Genomic DNA, 18,018 nt, shown 5'->3' with positions numbered 1-18,018 from the left:
TGAGAAGAGTTTGGGTTTTCTCATCTGTCTGTATGTACCACTGATTTGTTGACTCCGGTCTAGTGATTTGTATCCACCGAGCACTCATCTGGGTTGTGTTTCCTCGAAATTAAGTGTGGTTCATGTCTGTTGTTTTCTTTTTGAAGGACATAGACTTCTCAACCAAGGCCAAACTGAAATGTGTTACTCTTAATCTGTTCACCTCATAAAACTGGCAGTTGAAGCTGTTTTAGAGATGGAAAAGAAAAGAACTGACCTCTGTGAAGTATCGCTCTATGAATTTGTAGAGTTCTTTGAGCGCTGCTGCTTCATTGAATTCATTTTCGTGTTTCTGAAAAGAAAACAGCTTTTAGTTCACTGCTGGGATTTCCAAAACCCTTGATTTTCCTGCATCAGCGCTTAATGGATTCACCTTTGACTCTTCGTGCAGGAAATCCTTGAATTCTGCGGGCGTGACTGGTGACTGGTCTCTTATCTGTTTGTAGTACATCTTCACTTCCTGTTTAAACTTGGGAATGTCTTTGGCATAGAGGAGCTTGTTGGTAGGCGCGTACTGAAATGGAGCAAAAATCAAGCATTATATGTGGCAAGATGCAAAACTCAAATAATAAACTGCAGATGTGTGACTGCTTTCTCCATAACGAAATGAAACCCACCCTTTTGTTTAGCAATAGTAATTAGGGATAAGATCGGTGCTGTACTTACCTTCCCCAGCTGCATCTCACTCAGAGAAAAGGAGTCCATGAAGGCCTGAGCAATGACGGACAGGCAGCCATCCATATGTGGCGTCTTCTCCATGTCAAAAACAAACTGAGGGTTTTTCAGAATGTTGATCCAGAAGCGCAGCGGCAAACTGGTGATAAGGACATGAGAACATGAAACATCTTAAGACATTTGCTTATGGCCAGTGCTCTTTGATGTTTATATTTCGTGTACCTGTTGGTCTTCCAGATGTGCAGGACATCTGGGTCAGTGATCTTCATGTTTTCCGCCTGAGTGTCCAAGAAGTCAAAGAAGTACTTGACAGCGAACGGAGATCTGCTGAGTGTCAGGCCCCAGATGGACCTGAAGAGTTTCTCCACAAATGAATGCACTGCCACCTAAGAGAGAGAATGTAGTGTCATTCTCAGCTTCTTCACAAGCAGCATGCAATGAGCTGGTTTCTGTTCATTCATCTCAGTTAGTTTTACTACATTTTAAGATAGAAAACCAATTTGATAAAGTTCCTCCTAGAGTCAGGAGACCTGTGTCCGAGGGTATAATGACAAGAAGAGGCGATTCTGCTCTCTGTTAGAAAGACTGCATATTTACTATGACAGGTATTTGGCTGCAGCCAGTAATCAACCCGCTGAACACATTTTAAAATCATATCATTCAGGTCTTATCTGGGAATTTTCAGAGAGAGTAAATAACCTTTATCAGTATTAATCTCGTTTTTTTTTTTGTTGTTTTTTATTTTTTGTTTTTTGGGGTATGGTTCCCAAATACACTGCTTGCAAAAAAGATCAAAGGTACACTTTTTAAAACAGTGTACTCTCTGACCACTGGCATGTCCCCCATTTCATCTTTCCTAGTTTTTTCACTAGTTTTGGCTAGTGTCACTGTTACTACTGGCACCATGAAGCGATACCTGGACCCTACAGAGGTTGCACAGGTAGTCCAGCTCCTCCAGGATGGAACATCAATACGTGCCATTGCCTGAAAGTTTGCAGTGTCTCCCAGCTCCCAGCACAGTTTCAAGAAAGTAGAGGAGATTACTTTTTCTTTTGTTTTTTTTGTTTTTGCCTGTCCCGTTTGGCTCTTTTGCTTTCAGAATTATTGTCTAAAGGCGAAGAAAGATGCCCAACGGATTTACTTTACCAAATAGACCATCCCAGCCTTACCGTAATGGTCTATTTGATATACCTTTTATTGTTTATTTTGTTTTATTTTCACTTGCTAAATATGGGACAGATTTGACTGGGGAAAAGAAAGGGGAGAAAGAAGGAGGGAAAGAAAAACTGCAGGGAAGAGGGACGGGCATAAAGGGCAAAAAACAAAAACCAACAAAATAAGCAGACAAAAAATACAAATATCAATCATCTGGATCACCTGTTAAAAAAGAAAAAAGAGAAAACAAGCAGAAGAAAAAAAAGAGCAACATAATAAACAACATCACGATGATATATGGGAATATAACAGTAAATACTAAATATTAAACATTATTGTGCAGCACGTAATATTGACAGCGCACAGTGTGCTTTGAGGTAGGAGCCAAAAAGGGTGTAGTTTGTGTGTGTGAGCACCCATGTGTACACCTGTGAGCATGGACACGCTTGTTTTTTTAAAAGGTTCCTTCATGTAATGATCTGCTAGAGGGTGTGGGGGGGCCACAGCCCCGTCCTCCAGGGCATGAAGCAGGAGATCAAAACTCCAGACATCCAGAGGCCCTCAGAACACAAGAGACCAAGGAAGACCAACAGAGGGGCAGCCGCACCACTGTCCCAGAAAGAGCTGAGGAGAGTCCCAGATGAGGGGTCACTCAGCAGCCGCGGAGCAGAAGCCAGGGGGGGTTGCAGTGACGTGCCCGTGAGCTCCGCCAGCAGCCAGCTGTGCCAGAGTGACCGAGCCCCAGGCTGAGAGGCTGAGGGAACCCCACCCCCGAAGTGGCCCGAGCGAGCCCCAGGCTCCAGGCCCCGACAAGCAGCCACCAAGGAGTGAGCCGGTGTGTACCTGGGTGCCCATCCCCAGACACAAAGAACCACCAACGCACCGATGTCTGAGGGCGTCTGCCAATGGCAGGGGAAGTGGTGGGGGAGATAGACCTCCATACCTTGGAGGGCCTGAGATGTCCCTAGAGAGGTGGCATCTGATACCCAACCTGACATATAGACACAGACTTACAGGCATCCATTCCCACCCTCATGCGAGAGCATATGCAATTACTCAACACTCACCCAACGTGGAGACAGACACAAAGAGACACTATACACACAATCACACTCCCCAAGCGTACTCTAAGCCCCAGGTCTAGCTAGAGGAGATTCCTGGAGACGGACAGTTACTCTAGGAGAGCTGGACAGGGCTATAGAAGGTTCTAATCAAACAGACTTCAGGGCCTAATATCCTCTAGCCCTGTGCTCACTACTCCTCACCCTAGTGCCCGAGTGCCATTTGCTAAAGAGTACAACCACTGGCACCCTGTGCTTTTCACAGATGAGAGCAGGTTCACTCTGAGCACATTTGACAGACACGAGAGAATCTGGAGAAACCGTGAAGAACGTTATGCTGCCTGTAACATTGTTCAGTATGACCAGTTTGGTTGTGGGTCATTGATGGCCTGGGGTGGTATTTCCATAAGGGACATGGAGACCTCTACAGGTTATCCAGCAGGACCCTGACTGCCATTAGGTACTGAGAAGAAATCCTTGGAGTCACTGTCAACCAATGCTGGTGAAGTGGGTCCTGGGTTCCTCCTGGTACAAGACAATGCCTGGCCTGTGGGGAGAGTATGTCGGTAGTTCCTAGAGCAGGGGTGTCCAACCCCAGGCCTCAAAGGCCAGTATCATGCAGGTTTTAGATCTCACCCTAGGTCAGCACACCTGAATCAAATGATTAGTTCATTACCAGGCCTCTGGAGAACTTCAACACATGTTCAGAAGGTAATTTAGCCATTTAAATCAGCTGTGTTGAATCAAGGACACATCTAAAACCTGCAGGGATTTAGGCCTTTGAGTCCTGGAGTTGAACACCCCTGTCCTAGAGGAAGAAGGAATTGATACCATTGACTACCTCCCCATGCTCATTTGACCTAAACCCAATAGTTTACCACCAGGTTGCACCTCAGACCTCAGGAGATCCCACAGGACACCACTGATCATCTAATCAGGAGCATGTTGTCAGTCATGCATGTGGGGGCTGTGCAAACTACAGAGTACCATTTAGAGTTGCTCCAAGTAAATTCTGTGTTTGGGCTTTTGAACATCCAAATGAAAAGTCCACAAACATGACTGTCAGATCTCCCAGAAGAAATAAGTAGGTGAGAAAACAACCCTCCTTTGAAGAAAGGTTGTTTGTTTGTTTTTTTCAAGCTTTTTAAATGAGTTCTTCAAATCTGCACATCTCATGGTAGTTAGAGACTTTGGACGTTTGGTTTTGGCACAAGCAAGTTTTGCTAGTCTCCTGTTTAGTTTGTGTTTCATTTGTGTACCTTCTCTCATCAGAACCATTTTTCCTGACAGTTAAAAGGGAAGGTTACTAAAAGTAGCCAGGTTAACCATGTAACCATGTCTCACATGGTTATGAGTAACCTTGTGAGAGAGATTCTGGTATCAGTTCTGTATTAGTGGCTGTTTGTGTAAGCATACTGTAGCGCTGTAACTAGTTTCTCTTGCCTTGGTAGAGAGCAGCTTGGTGAGGTGTACTTCCTTTAGCTTTAACTTCTTCCTCTCTGGGTTCTTTGTTTGATCTTCATCTACATCAGGATCGATCTGGATGAAGACACCAGCCGACAGATTAGACAACATGTGTTCTATAATCTGAATCCAAGCATTAGTGATCCAAATTATTATTTTTTATGAATCAGTATTGCAAAAAATAACACAAGTTGTCTCTTACCAAATGGAAGTATTTTCCCGAGAAATTCTCGTCATCTGGATGAGAAAATATAAATATCAGAGAGCGATCAACAGCAATTATTTAGTCATTTTATTTAGTCATATGTGTGTGTATATATATACATATGACTAATACATACAAATTTTATGGATTTAATTAAATGCTCTTGTTTGAAATATGAAGACATATGTGGAATTTTTAGTTTGATGCATTCAGTATTTCTTACCTTTCACACTTCCTTGTGGGCTCAGAGGAGGATGAGTTTTCTTAGAGAGCACTTTGATTGTCCCGCCATCATTAGCCTACAGGAAGACAAACTGGTTCATTTTTATACAGTACTTTTTCTAAAATTTAAATGGAACAACTGCTATGGAATAAGAAGCCTTGCATTTTGTATATTTTGGGGTCTTTACCCCACAATATAAATGATCTTTACAAGATTGTTTTGCATTATATAAACAAAATGGAATTTCTAAAACTGCCCTGCAGAGGTCATAGAATCTGTGTTTAATGTGTTTTCAGTTTTTATTTTCTTCATTACCTGCGTGCAAAACCACAACCACCCACCAGATATCTGGGTCTGTACTGGTTGCTTGTTACCCCACACTTGAAAATTGTTTCTTTCTTTCTTTCTTTCTTTCTTCATTATATGTGTGAGAGAGTTATTTAAGTTGTATTATTGCTTTGTAAATTGTCCAGCACCAGACTCCAAATCCAGCTTCTGCATCAATCTCTCTTTCCACACAGTGATGGTACTGATAATTGATAGAGACGTCACACAAACAGACTCCATGATCCATTAAAAACATTATGAAACCATCAAAAACCACTCTTCCTCTGCTAGACTTCTTCCCTTTATGTTAAAAAAAAACCCCTCTACTGATCTTATTAGCTGTAATGAGAAAGTGAGATAGAATTTCCCATTTCCTTTGTTTCTCTGCCTCTCTTGGCTCAAATTAAGCTAGTCTTTTCTGGTGTTGTCAAAATAAAAGTCCAACTTAACAGCAAATGTAAATGGAAGGTTAGTAAATTTGGGATAAAGACTCAAAACAAGAGAGTGCCAGGTTTCAGCACAGAAGCAGTGGCACTGAAATCTGTCATCTAACACCCCCCCCCCCAAAAACAAACAAACTGCACCTGTGATGAGTTTTCAGTACCAGTGTGTGCAGCCCTATAGCCACTTCCTGGATCATGTTGAAAATTATGTCCAAATATGAAATATATTGCAATGATAGTTATAATTATATAATATGACATTATATTATTAATATTATTATTATAATATAATTATATTATAATAATTATTCCAATTATAATTGGAATTATTATTATACTATAGTTATATAATGGACATCGACATCATGTGCAGACTCTCTGATTTGATTTGAGGGTCCACTTTCAAATTGGATGAAGAGTTTAGGAGTTTCAGCTAATTAACACATGCCACCCTCTTTTTAAAAGGATCAAAAGTAATTGGACAAATGATTCAAAGCCTATTTCGTGGGCAGATGTGGGCAATTCCTTCATCGTGTCATTATAAATTAAGCAGATAAAAGGACTGGAGTTGATTTGAGGAGTGGTGTTTGCATTTGGAAGATTTTGTTGTGAACAGACAACGTGTGGTCAAAGGAGCTCTAGATGCAGGTGACACAAGCCATCTTTAAAATGAAAGTAAATACAGATGGTTCACTGCAAGGTGCAAGGCACTCATAAGCCTCAAGAAGAGAAAGAATAAATTGGACTTTGCTAAAAAAAACAACAAAAAACAAACATCTAAAAAAGCCAGCACAGGTCTGGAAAAACATTCTTTAGACAGATGAAACCAAGATCAACCTCAACCAGAATCATAGCAAGAAAATGTATGGAGAAGGCGTGGAACAGCTCATGATTCAAGCATACCACATCATCTGTAAAACATGGCGGGGGCAGTGTGATGGTTTAAGTGTGCATGGCTGCCAGTGGGACTGGGACACCTGTGTTTATTGATGATCTGACGCAGGACAGAAGCAGCTGAATGAATTCTGAGGTGTTCAGTGACATACTGTCTGCTCAAATCCAGCTAAAAGCAGTCATATTGAGGGTGTTTCATAATACAGATGGACAATGACCCAAAACGTACAGCCAAAGCAACCCAAAAGTCAGGGTTGGTTAAGTTACTTGAAAAAAGTAATTAGTAACTAATTACTGATTACTTCTCCCCAAAAGTAATCCCGTTACTTTACTGATTACTTATTCCATCCATCCTCTTCCGCTTTATCCGGGGCCGGGACGCGGGGGCAGCAGCCTAAGCAGAGAAGCCCAGACCTCCCTCTCCCCAGCCACCTCCTCTAGCTTATCCGGGGGAACACCAAGGCGTTCCCAGGCCAGCCGAGACACATAATCTCTCCAGCGTGTCCTGGGTCTGCCCCGGGGCCTCATCCCGGTGGGACATGCCCGGAACGCCTCACTCAGGAGGCGCCCAGGAGGCATCCTTGTCAGATGCCCGAACCACCTCAGCTGGCTCCTTTCGATGCGGAGGAGCAGCTGCTCTACTCTGAGCCCCTCCCGGATACCAAGACTGATTACTTATTTTCTTTTTCTTTTTTTTTTTCTTTTTTTTGTGTCCCGTTTGGATCTTTAGCCATCAGAATTGTTGTCTTAAGGCCAAGAAAGATGCCAAGCGGATTTATTTTACCAAGTGGATCATCATGGCCTTGCCATATTGGTCCATTTGATTGACCTTTATTATAATTATGAATTGATTTTATTTTCGGTTGCTACAAACAGGACAGACATGACTGGGGGATAGGACAGGGAGAAAGAATGAAAGAAAGAGAGGGAGAGAAAGAAAACCAAAGGGGAGAAGAGACGGTGAGAAAGGGGGAAGAAAGAAAAACAAACAAAACACCTGGATCACCTGTATGGAGAAAAAAAACAGAAGAGAAAGCAAACAACAAAGAGAAACATAATAAAAAACAGCACCATCACAATAAACTAGCTAGCAGTAGATAACAGTAGATACTAAATATTAAACGATATTGTGCAGCACGCAAGATTGACAGCGCACAATGTGCTTTGAGGCAGCAGCCAAGAAAGGTGTAGTCCGCGTCTGTGAACACCCGTGTGTACACCTGTGTGCATACCTGTGTGGATCAGCATGCTTGCATTCCAAAGGTTTCTCCATGTAACGATCTGCTAGGGAGTGTGGGGAGCCATAGCCCCGTCCACCAGGGTATGAAGCAGGTATGGAGGAGATCCAGGCCCCAGATATCCAGAGGCCCCAGAGTACAAGGACCCGAGGAGACCACCAAAAGGGGGGGAACCGTGCCACCCTCCTGGGAAGAGCTGAGTAGAGCCCCAAACGAGAGGTCACCCAGCAGCTACGGAGCAGAGGCCAGAGGGGGTTGCAGTGGCGTGCCCGCGGGCTCTGCCGGCAGCCAGTTGTGCCAGAGAAGACCGAGCTTCAGGCCCAGAGGCCTGAGGGCATCCCACCCCCCGGAAGGAGCCCAGCCGGGCCACAGGCGCCCGGCCCCGCCAATCGGCCACCAGGAGTGAGCCGGTACATACATGAGCGCCCAGCCCCAGACGACAAGGACCACCAACACACCAACGTCTGAGGGCATCAGCCACCGGCAGGGAGTGTGGTGAGGGGAGATAGGCCTCCGTACTTTAGAGGGCCTGAGATGTACCCAGAGAGGTTGAGTCTAAGACCCAACCTGACATATAGACAATATATAAATATATATGGGGTGCAACGATACACAAAATTCACGGTTCGGTTCGATACTTTGGTGTCACGGTTCGATATTTTTTCGATACAAAAAATGTTCATGCCTTTTTAATTTATCATTTATTAAAATGATAAATATATATTTTAACTCAAAAGTACAGTTTTTAAATGTAATGTTGCTGAAACAACAAAATAAAAAAATTAATCTATCTGATCGAGAAATCACTCATCTTTGGAAAATAGAGGTTTTTACAGAGAAATGGCTCTTTCCAAAATAAAAGCTATACTATACGCTTCTTCTGGGCTATATTCTCAGCAGCATATTAAACATATCAGGTCCCCGTAAGGAGAATCATGTGCTAAAGGCTGACTCTGGTAAAGTTTGTAGCATGCGTGCTAGTTGTTTTTGTCTGCTTCCACTTGTCTTTGCACTAGGATGATGTTGGAGTAAATGTGCAGTCATATTCGTTGTAAATGGCCTGTATTTATATAGCGCTTTACTAGTCCCTAAGGACCCCAAAGCGCTTTACATATCCAGTCATCCACCCATTCACACACACATTCACACACTGGTGATGGCAGCTACATTGTAGCCACAGCCACCCTGGGGCGCACTGACAGAGGCGAGGCTGCCGGACACTGGCGCCACCGGGCCCTCTGACCACCACCAGTAGGCAGCGGGTGAAGTGTCTTGCCCAAGGACACAACGACCGAGACTGTTGGAGCCGGGGCTCAAACCGGCAACCTTCCAATTACAAGGCAAACTTTTTTCGGGCGTTGTGTTCCCACTAGTGCTGTCAGCGTTAATCTTGTTAAAATGACATTAACGCCATAACGCGGCAAATCTCCGTTAAGAATTTACTGCGGATTGCCCCGTGCGTGGGGCTGGACAGCGTCAACACGTTAACAAGCTAACTGCACTAACGCACTTGTTCCCACAAATTGAGCATTGCGTGGCACATCCGACATACGCACTTACCATCAGGGTCATGCTTCACAGATAGGTAGGTAGGTAGGTAGATAGATAGAGATACATAATATTTCCTCACCTTGTAGTGTTTGAGTGTGTTGAGCATTGTCACTTCCCCAATAACCATTGAGCTTGCATCAACTTCCTCAAGAGGAAGGAATAATCCATTCTTCTCATACTCTGGTGGGAATAGTAACAGAAGGTGTTGATAGTTTGTAAAACAAGGAACAGTGACAACATAAGCAGTAAATATTATAATCTAACTGTTCATTTTGATGCAAAAGCATAAAAACAAAAGGTCAAACCATCTTCAACAGTGCAACATGCTTAAGATGTAAGCTACATTTATTCTATAGCTTTTTGTCAGCAGCTTCTCCGCTTTGTCTGCAGCTCTTAAGCCCTAAATTTGGACATAATATGCAGATTTTTAATGTACGTAACAAATATACAGGGCAAGTAAAAAAGATTCAGTAAATAAAGGAATCTCTGTATGTGTATCTGTTCCTTGCCTCTTTATACCACTTCAAACCTGGTTGGTGGATGCAAATCACTTATCACTTAAGACATGCTAAAGACATGCTATTATCACTTCTTGCAGGATCTGATACCTACCTATGCAGACATCCCTCAGGGGAATGTTGTAGGGGAAACCAAACTTGGCCTTGAAGCTGGACAGAATTTTCTCTTTGACCTGCTCCACTGTATCACAGTCGAGGACGATGACCTCCAGAGGCTCACTCACCTCCCCGTCAGTGCCCACAGCAAACAGCACTTTGAGCTTCTGTAAGCAGAAAAAATAGTAATCGTTAGCATTTCTGTATTGCCAGATTACCAGCAATATTTCACCATTTAATAAATGGAAAGGTGGGAATTTAACAGGAAAGTGAGACAGGCAAAGGGCAAACACACAGTAAAGGGCCCTAGGTTCGACTAGAACCCATTGAACTTTGTATAGTTGCCATTTCAAACCAATGAGCTAAACTGATGCCCATATGGAGTTGATTCTAAGTGTTGCAACTGATAGCTATTCAGTCAAACCTCTATATGATTTCCAAAGAGATGTTGATACAAAGTGGGCTAACTTTGACACATCTAAGCAAGTCAACAATCAAGAGATGCTCTCATGAATGGAAATACAGAGGGTTTACAGCAAGGTGCAAATCACTGGTTACACTCAAGGACAACCTCAAGCCAAAGCACACCACATCTGTCAAAAATGGTGGAGGTATGTTGTGAGCATGTATGGCTACCAGTGGAACCATATGACCAGTGTTTATCAATAATGTGACTGCTGATAGAAGAAACAGGATGCTACAAAACTGATTAGATCAGCTCCACAGTGCAAATGGATAATCACCCGAAGAATTCAGCAAACGCAACCCAAGAGTTTCTCAAGGCAAAAAAAAAAGAAGTAATGAAATATTCTTTAGTGGCCACAATCTTAACACAACAGATAAACTTTATCTAGTTTTGTGCTCAGAGTAACTCACAAATAAGCAACATTTGGAAGTAATGCCACCAGCATGCACACAACTGAATTCATGCTCATCAACAAATCACAAAAAAATTCCTATTGTGCAAACTTTTGGTAACTGGTTAAGAGTTAAAAAAAAAAAGTTTCAAAGAAAGAAAAGCTGCAATATCTTTAACAGCATCTTTGATTCTTTGCAGAGATAATGAGGAAGGGCTTATCTTTATTCTGATTTCCTTTAAACTGGTGGCTAATGCATGTGTCATCTAATATACAGAAATAAGCTCTAAAGTGAGACAGTGGTTTGTCAGATTAGATTAAAATCTAAGAGTCTGAAGAATGATCCAGCTCTATTATAATGCACTGTCAATAGACTGCAAAATGTACAGAAAATTATCATCCATCAGAATCTCGTCAAAGTAAAAACATGTGAAGCTACTGCATTTACTTTCGAACATGGGATTAAAAACAAGACAGCTGGCAGGTTGTGCTCATGCTTCCCGTTAAAACATTAAAGCCCCTGAAACTTTAAAAAAGATTTGTCACCAAATAACAACCAAAGCTGAGGTTAGGAAAATGCCATCCTTGGGTTTTATTCACTAAATGACTGTATGAAACCACAGCTTCACGAAATCTGGCTCATTCCAAGACTGTGGGTGCAACTTCAGATTTGACTCAGATGCAACTTTCTTCAGTACTTCAAGCTAAACAACAGAAACAACAATGCAGTACTGTTCATCTAGAAAACGTTTACATTGTTTAAGTACAGTTAAGGGCAAACATTCTTATTACGTTTTATGTTATTGCCAAATCAGGCACTGACTCCCTTACATTTAAAATGGTACACGGTAGTACTTAAAAAGTTCCTAAGATGCTGAGTAATTAATCTCAGATGCATGAATCGGGGCGATTAGGTTTTCAGCACCTTGCACAAGGTTATTATAACATGCACACAAGGGGAGCTGTGGTTCTAACCACCAACCAATCAATTAGTAGGCGATGTGCTCTACTGAATGAACCACATGTATTATTTACCTGTCCAGGTTTCCTTTTATAGTCATTATTTTATGCTATGTTAATTTTAAAAACTGAAACATACCTAGTATTTTAATCTGGGTGTTAAACCAGGTCTGAGTTCATTTTACTGCCCATAACAACCAAATTAAAAAAATTAGGTCCAACCAAGCAAGTACTGGTGTCTTCTCTACCTTATCAGGTAGGGTGTGTCCCACAAAGCATGTTGTACCAGAATGCGGGTTTATTGGTGTGTTTGATCTATGTTTCGCAGAGATCTTCCACTTCCTAGAATTCAATGTTTTAATCAGAAGTGTAAGTGCATGCTTCCTTAAACGGCACCTCGAGTGTGTTGTTTGGCAATGTGCAACGTCTCATTTGTTAGAGTTGCAGGTTGGGCCTACATTCACTGGGGCGCTCGTCAAGGGATTATATCTAGTTTCTTGTCACCACAGCAAACATATCACACTTGCGTGCATGCTGAAAGGGTGCTGTTTTTCAGTTTCATGTGGTTCACAAGTTCACAAGCCTTAAAGAAAATAAAAAAACAAAAGCAGTAGATTTATTAGTGTGATTGACTCGCCCTGTTTTAAGAGTGGTCTCTTCCACAACACCCAAGAAATTTAGAAAGATACCCTGAAAACAAAGTAAAGACATGACAGTGTCCCACGCCATATTAGAATAGGACACTTGGGGTGTTGATCTAGAACCGCTGTGTGCTGTTGTGCTTTTATTTGCCATCACTTTCCCCAACACATGCACAAGAGAATATTTAAATGACTTCTGGGTTACCGTATGTCAGCAACAAGTTAAAGCAAGGTTTGAACTTACCAAACTAAGGGAGCAAAAACAGAACTAATATAAGGAAGTATTAAATATTGCTTCCACATGCACAACTGCCAAACTTGTGAAGGGCTGTCAGACGATTGCTTTCATGCACGGTGTGACTCAGTTGTGCATGCACTTTGTTATGCAGAACGTATGAGTGTGTGTTTGTGTACCAGCGAGCTGAAGTCCTGAGCCTGCCAGAGCAGCCAGTCCTCGTTGAGCGTGTACAGCGCTTTCTCTGTGACACAATCCACTGGGCCTTTTGCAATCTGCTGCGTGAGGGCGCTAACCATCAGGAACAGGTGCTGGCCAACAGTTTCCTGTGGAAAATCAGAAACAGGAACTCAGTCTGTCAAGAGAGAAGCTGAGGCAACGTTATAAAGAAACTTTTGTTGGTCAGTGCAGAGAAGTTTAGCTAGAAGCATTGGTGGCTTCTTATAGCTCACTCTGATTAGTTGATGTAACTAAACGTGTATCACATATTGTCACAGAGAAATAAAACATACTCAGCAGTTATAATTGTTTTTTTTTTTTTTACAAAACTGACAGAATAATGTAGATCTAATGTCTGTAACCACCAGTGTTGGGGAGTAACGGAATACATGTACCGCTGTTACGTATTTAAAGTACAAAATATGAGTAACTGTATTCCGTTACAGTTAGTTTAAAAAGGTGGTATTGAGAATACAGTTACTTTGTTGAAATAAATGGATTACACTGCGGTATTTTCCTGTTTCATTTTGTCGCGGGTCAGGACTGTTTGGGTTTTGTTTGACAGCTACGTTCTGTTGTTCCAGGCGGCAGCGTTACGGTTGCCGTGGTTACAGGGTGACGCTCTCTCACTCTGCCTGTGTGTTTCCTGGGTGAGAGAGCGCCTTTTTGTTGTGCTAAGCTAATAGGCAGAATGATACCGGTGTTGTGCCAAAAAGTGATTGTCTGCCAAAAACTGATTTCCAATGTTTCTGTGTATTTTTTATGTGTAATATCTTTACGTATGTTCGTAAATAGACTTCGGTGAACAGGGTTTACAAAGGGGTTATATAGAGAATTAAAACAATATCTGTTTTTCAAGTATCTTTACAACTCTCTGCTATTGTACTTACATTATAACCAATCTGGTCCTTTATCCTTTTATGACACACCATGACACCCCCCTCCTCCAATCCCTCTCTCAGCAGCAAGACATCTCCCCCCCTCCCCTCCTCCCAAACATCTCCCAGTGTCACAGTGGATCAGGTCAGGAGGCAACTGAGGAAGCTTCGCTCCAGAAAGGCAGCAGGCCCAGACAAGGTGTGTCCTAGGATGCTAAAGGCGTGTGCTGCTGAACTTGGGGAGCCGCTACAACGAGTCTTCAACCTCAGTCTGCGACTGGGGAGAGTGCCCGCCCTATGGAAGACATCCTGCATCGTCCCGGTCCCCAAAAAGAACCGGCCCAATGAGCTGAATGACTTCCGACCGGTGGCACTGACGTCACATCTTATGAAGACTCTAGAGCGGCTCTTCCTCAACTTCCTCCGACCACAGGTACAACATGCCAGGACCCACTACAGTTTGCATACAAGGCGGGTGTCGGAGTGGAGGATGCCATCCTGTACCTCCTACACAGAGCCCACTCACACCTGGATGGGGGAAAAGGCACGGTCAGGATACTGTTTCTTGACTTTTCCAGTGCCTTTAATACCATCCGGCCCTGTATGCTTCAGGAAAAACTGAACAGGATGGAGGTGGACCCCTGCCTGGTGGCTTGGATCTCCGACTACCTCACCGACAGACCACAGTACGTCAGGCTGAAGGACATCACGTCTGACACTGTGGTCAGCAGCACAGGAGCACCACAGGGAACTGTGCTGTCCCCTCTTCTCTTCACCCTGTACACCTCTGACTTCTGCTACAACTCTGAATTATGCCATATTCAGAAGTTTGCAGATGACACGGCCATCATGGGATGATCAGGAAGAGGAGTACAGAAGTCTGGTGAGGAACTTTGTCGCATGGAGTCACACAAACCACCTGCAACTCAACACCTCAAAGACTAAGGAACTGGTTGTGGACTTCGGGAGGTCCAGAGAAGGTCCACTGCCGGTTCAGATAGAGGGGGAGGAGGTGGAGGTGGTCAACAAGTACAAGTACCTCGGGCTGTGGGTGGACAATAAACTGGACTGGTCATGCAACACAGAGCACCTGTATAAAAAAGCCCAAAGCCGACTGTACTTCCTCAGGAGGCTGAGGTCTTTTAACATCTGCAGGAAGCTCCTGAGGATGTTTTACCAGTCGGTGGTTGCTGGAGTACTTTTCTATGCTGTGGTGTGCTGGGGGAGCAGCACAGCAAAGAGGGACTCATCCAGGCTGGAGAAACTGATCAGGAAGGCTAGCTCTGTGGTCGGCATGAAGCTGGACACTCTGGTGACAGTGGCAGAGAAAAGGACATTAAAGAAACTGATGGACATTATGAACAATGCTGGGCATCCTCTGCACACGGCCATAAACAATCAGAAGAGTCTGTTCAGTGACAGGTTGCTTCTCCCCAAGACAAGAACTAACAGACTTAAAAACTCCTTTGTCCCACACGCCATCAAACTGTTTAACTCCTCTCTGGAGGGGAGAGGGAGGGGAAACAGGAGGACAAAGGAGGGGGGAACAACTAAGCTGTAGTGCCTCTTCACCTCACTGTACAATACCTTGTGCAATACTTTTTGTAAATAGTCAACAGTGCAATAGACTCAATACTTGAAATGTGCAATTCACTTGTATTTTTATTTTTTATTCCTATTTATTCTATTTATCCCCTTTGTATATTTTATTTATATTTATCTCTGTATTTATATGTGTGTGTGTGTGTGTGTGTGTGTGTATGTGTATGTGTGTATATATATATATATATATATATATATATATATATATATATATATATATATATGTGTATATATGTGTGTATATATATATATATATATATATATATGTGTGTATATATATATATCACTGCCAAAAACTGATTGCGGCTTCTACCTTGTTACACGAATGTTGTTTGTGGCTCAAGATGACTTTATGTCATCCATGAGGGATGCATTTGACATATGTTTCACATATTATAGCCCAACAAGTTACTTATAGCAGTTTAAATACGAGCAATCAGTTTTTGGCAAATACCGGAAATCAGTTTTTGGCAGACAATCACTTTTTGGCACAACACCGGCATCGCCCTAAAGAATGTAGCCTCATGGTCAGTGTAGTCCGTGCTGCAGGGAGAATGGACTACCATACACGTTATGTGTCTGTGAGCGCGAGGAACGAGAAAAAGGAGACTCGAAAAGTACGAGCTGTCATCGAGCAAAAACGGGAGCTGGAAGCATGTAAATATAATAATAACCACTGCAGCCAAGAAGAGTGCCTGATGAGCCCAGTTGTAAGTAAGCTATTAAGACTCGACTGTACACTGTGTTTGTGTTTTCCTCCCAAACAATAAGTTCCGTTGGAGCAGCCTTTCAACGCCTCTCTCTGTCTCTCGCAAGCAAACTTGACCCACACAACAAAGTAAAGCTAGTTTTCGGCTACGAGCCGACAGGGACCCCGCCGTATTAGCCAGAGGTCCCTTTACTACGGTTCGGAGCCGCGGACCTTCAGTAACAGTAATAAATAACGTAGCAATAGTACATTCACGTAGTTGTAAAAAGCATGATAATGTATTAAGTAATCCAAAGTATTCAGAATACATTACTCTCATTGAGTAACGTAACGGAATACGTTACAGAATACATTTTGGGGCATGTATTCTGTAATCTGTAGTGGAATACATTTTAAAAGTAACCTTCCCAACACTGGTAACCACGGCGATGTTTCCTTTAGCGATGGCTAAAGTAAGTGAACGGAGGATGTGGAAACTGAACATGATGTTTGAAGTGTTACTTCAGACCTATACATAGCATGAATGTCACTTCGCAGCCCATAAGATTTACTTTCATTGTTTCAATGCTCTAATATTTTACATAATAGCTATAGAGTTTTTCTGTAGTTTGTATTGTAGCCAAAAAAGTTTCAAAAAATATTTGAATGAGAAAAAATGTGAATCAAAAGTAAGAAGAACTGAAACAATGATGCTGTTCTTTAAGATAAACGCTATTGTTAGCATGCGAACAATCATACAGCCACATGCTGACGCAAGCATTAATGTTACAGGCATTATGTTGAGCTCTTCTTCTTCTTTTTTCTCTTCTTTGAGTGTCTTCTTCAGTTTTCACAGTACAGTTTGGATAACTGAACAAAGTGCTGCTTTGCTATGTTGACCTGTAGTGCACGTCTTAATTTAGTAAACAACATTAAATGATACAACTTACTGGAGATAATTTAACTGTTTTTCTGGAACCAGACCACACCCTAAACACTTCCCTTGCAGCCTTTGGTCATACCACTATAAATAACTACTTGCACCACTTGTGCTGATCTCCTCAGTTTGTCAGCCTCTCTCAAAATGATCACGGGTCACCAATTCTTAATGCAGCCTTCCCAAAACTAGCCTGTTGCGTCTTTATTACTAAATGTTTGTCATTTGCATGCAGGTTGGGGTCTGTGGCTGTAGCACATCCATAATAACAACTACAATAATTTCTTGGAGTGTTTAGGCAGCAGCAGCTAATGCAGCAACAGGCTCACACATAATATACACTAATTGACAAAAGTAAGACAATAAGGGCATTAAAAAACATGATAAGTCAGAAGCTGAATTTTCAATTTAGGCAAAACAGCAAAGACATAAAACACTGAGAGCAACAAACCCGAAGGAAGCCGTAGAGGCAGATGGACATCCAGTTGGTGAGCAGTTTCTCCACTATAGACTCAGTGCGTCGGAGTAACAGCTTGGGCTGAGCGTTGCTGCTCTTCTGCATCAGATCCTTGAGCAGAACCTCCATCACCTCCGTCAGGTATGACAAGTTGCTGTGGAGCGCTACAGTGAGCAGAGATGCTACTGCACATCTGAAACAAAAAATTAAAGGAACAAGTTAGAGATGAATAATTGACAGAGCTTCACATCATGAGTTTGAGCTGTTTCTTTTCCAGCCATCTTGGTTAACCAAGATTATCCTAGATTCATTTAGGTAATCTTGGTTAAAACTGTGCAGGCTCCTTTACGTGTTTTCTGGTCTAATCTGTGTGTAACCAGTGGTTTGCACCATTTGTATTTCCATCAAAAAAAGGCACCTCTTCATTTTACACTTTGACAACGGTAAACTTTTCTCTTTGAGGGAGCTCTTTACATGGCTACATGTTTTGAATAACGTTGTCTTAATCTTGGAAAGAATTAACGCTGCTATCATCCACTTTGGTTGTTTTCTGTAGTCTTGAGTTCTACATCATCAGTGCGACACCCCCCCATCAAAACAAAACAAAATATATCGCAGATTAGGCAGTTACATAAAATACAGAGTGCCAAACTGA

The 18,018-nt window shown here is 42.4% G+C and overlaps 1 protein-coding gene across 1 annotated transcript in view; it reads right to left on the bottom strand.

The window, feature by feature from the left end:
* plxnc1 (plexin C1) overlaps positions 1-18,018 on the bottom strand; it is a 35,383-nt gene that overhangs the window by 2,363 nt on the left and 15,002 nt on the right. Inside the window, exons 20-30 of the mRNA XM_086268718.1 lie at positions 17,358-17,556; positions 12,762-12,908; positions 9,888-10,056; positions 9,355-9,455; positions 4,823-4,898; positions 4,597-4,631; positions 4,374-4,469; positions 937-1,100; positions 706-853; positions 413-553; positions 257-331 (exon numbers count right to left, since the gene is read on the bottom strand). Coding sequence (XP_086124844.1) covers positions 257-331; positions 413-553; positions 706-853; positions 937-1,100; positions 4,374-4,469; positions 4,597-4,631; positions 4,823-4,898; positions 9,355-9,455; positions 9,888-10,056; positions 12,762-12,908; positions 17,358-17,556 — 1,351 coding nt within the window. The remainder of the gene's footprint in view (positions 1-256; positions 332-412; positions 554-705; positions 854-936; positions 1,101-4,373; positions 4,470-4,596; positions 4,632-4,822; positions 4,899-9,354; positions 9,456-9,887; positions 10,057-12,761; positions 12,909-17,357; positions 17,557-18,018) is intronic.

Source organism: Aulonocara sp. 'chitande type north' Nkhata Bay, linkage group LG17 (genome assembly GCF_057382095.1).
Source record: "Aulonocara sp. 'chitande type north' Nkhata Bay isolate Kocher_YH1m ecotype deep benthic linkage group LG17, A_spYH_male_GT1.1, whole genome shotgun sequence".
In the NCBI taxonomy this organism is placed as follows: Eukaryota; Metazoa; Chordata; class Actinopteri; order Cichliformes; family Cichlidae; genus Aulonocara; species Aulonocara sp. 'chitande type north' Nkhata Bay.
This window is presented reverse-complemented; position numbering and strand designations above follow the sequence as displayed.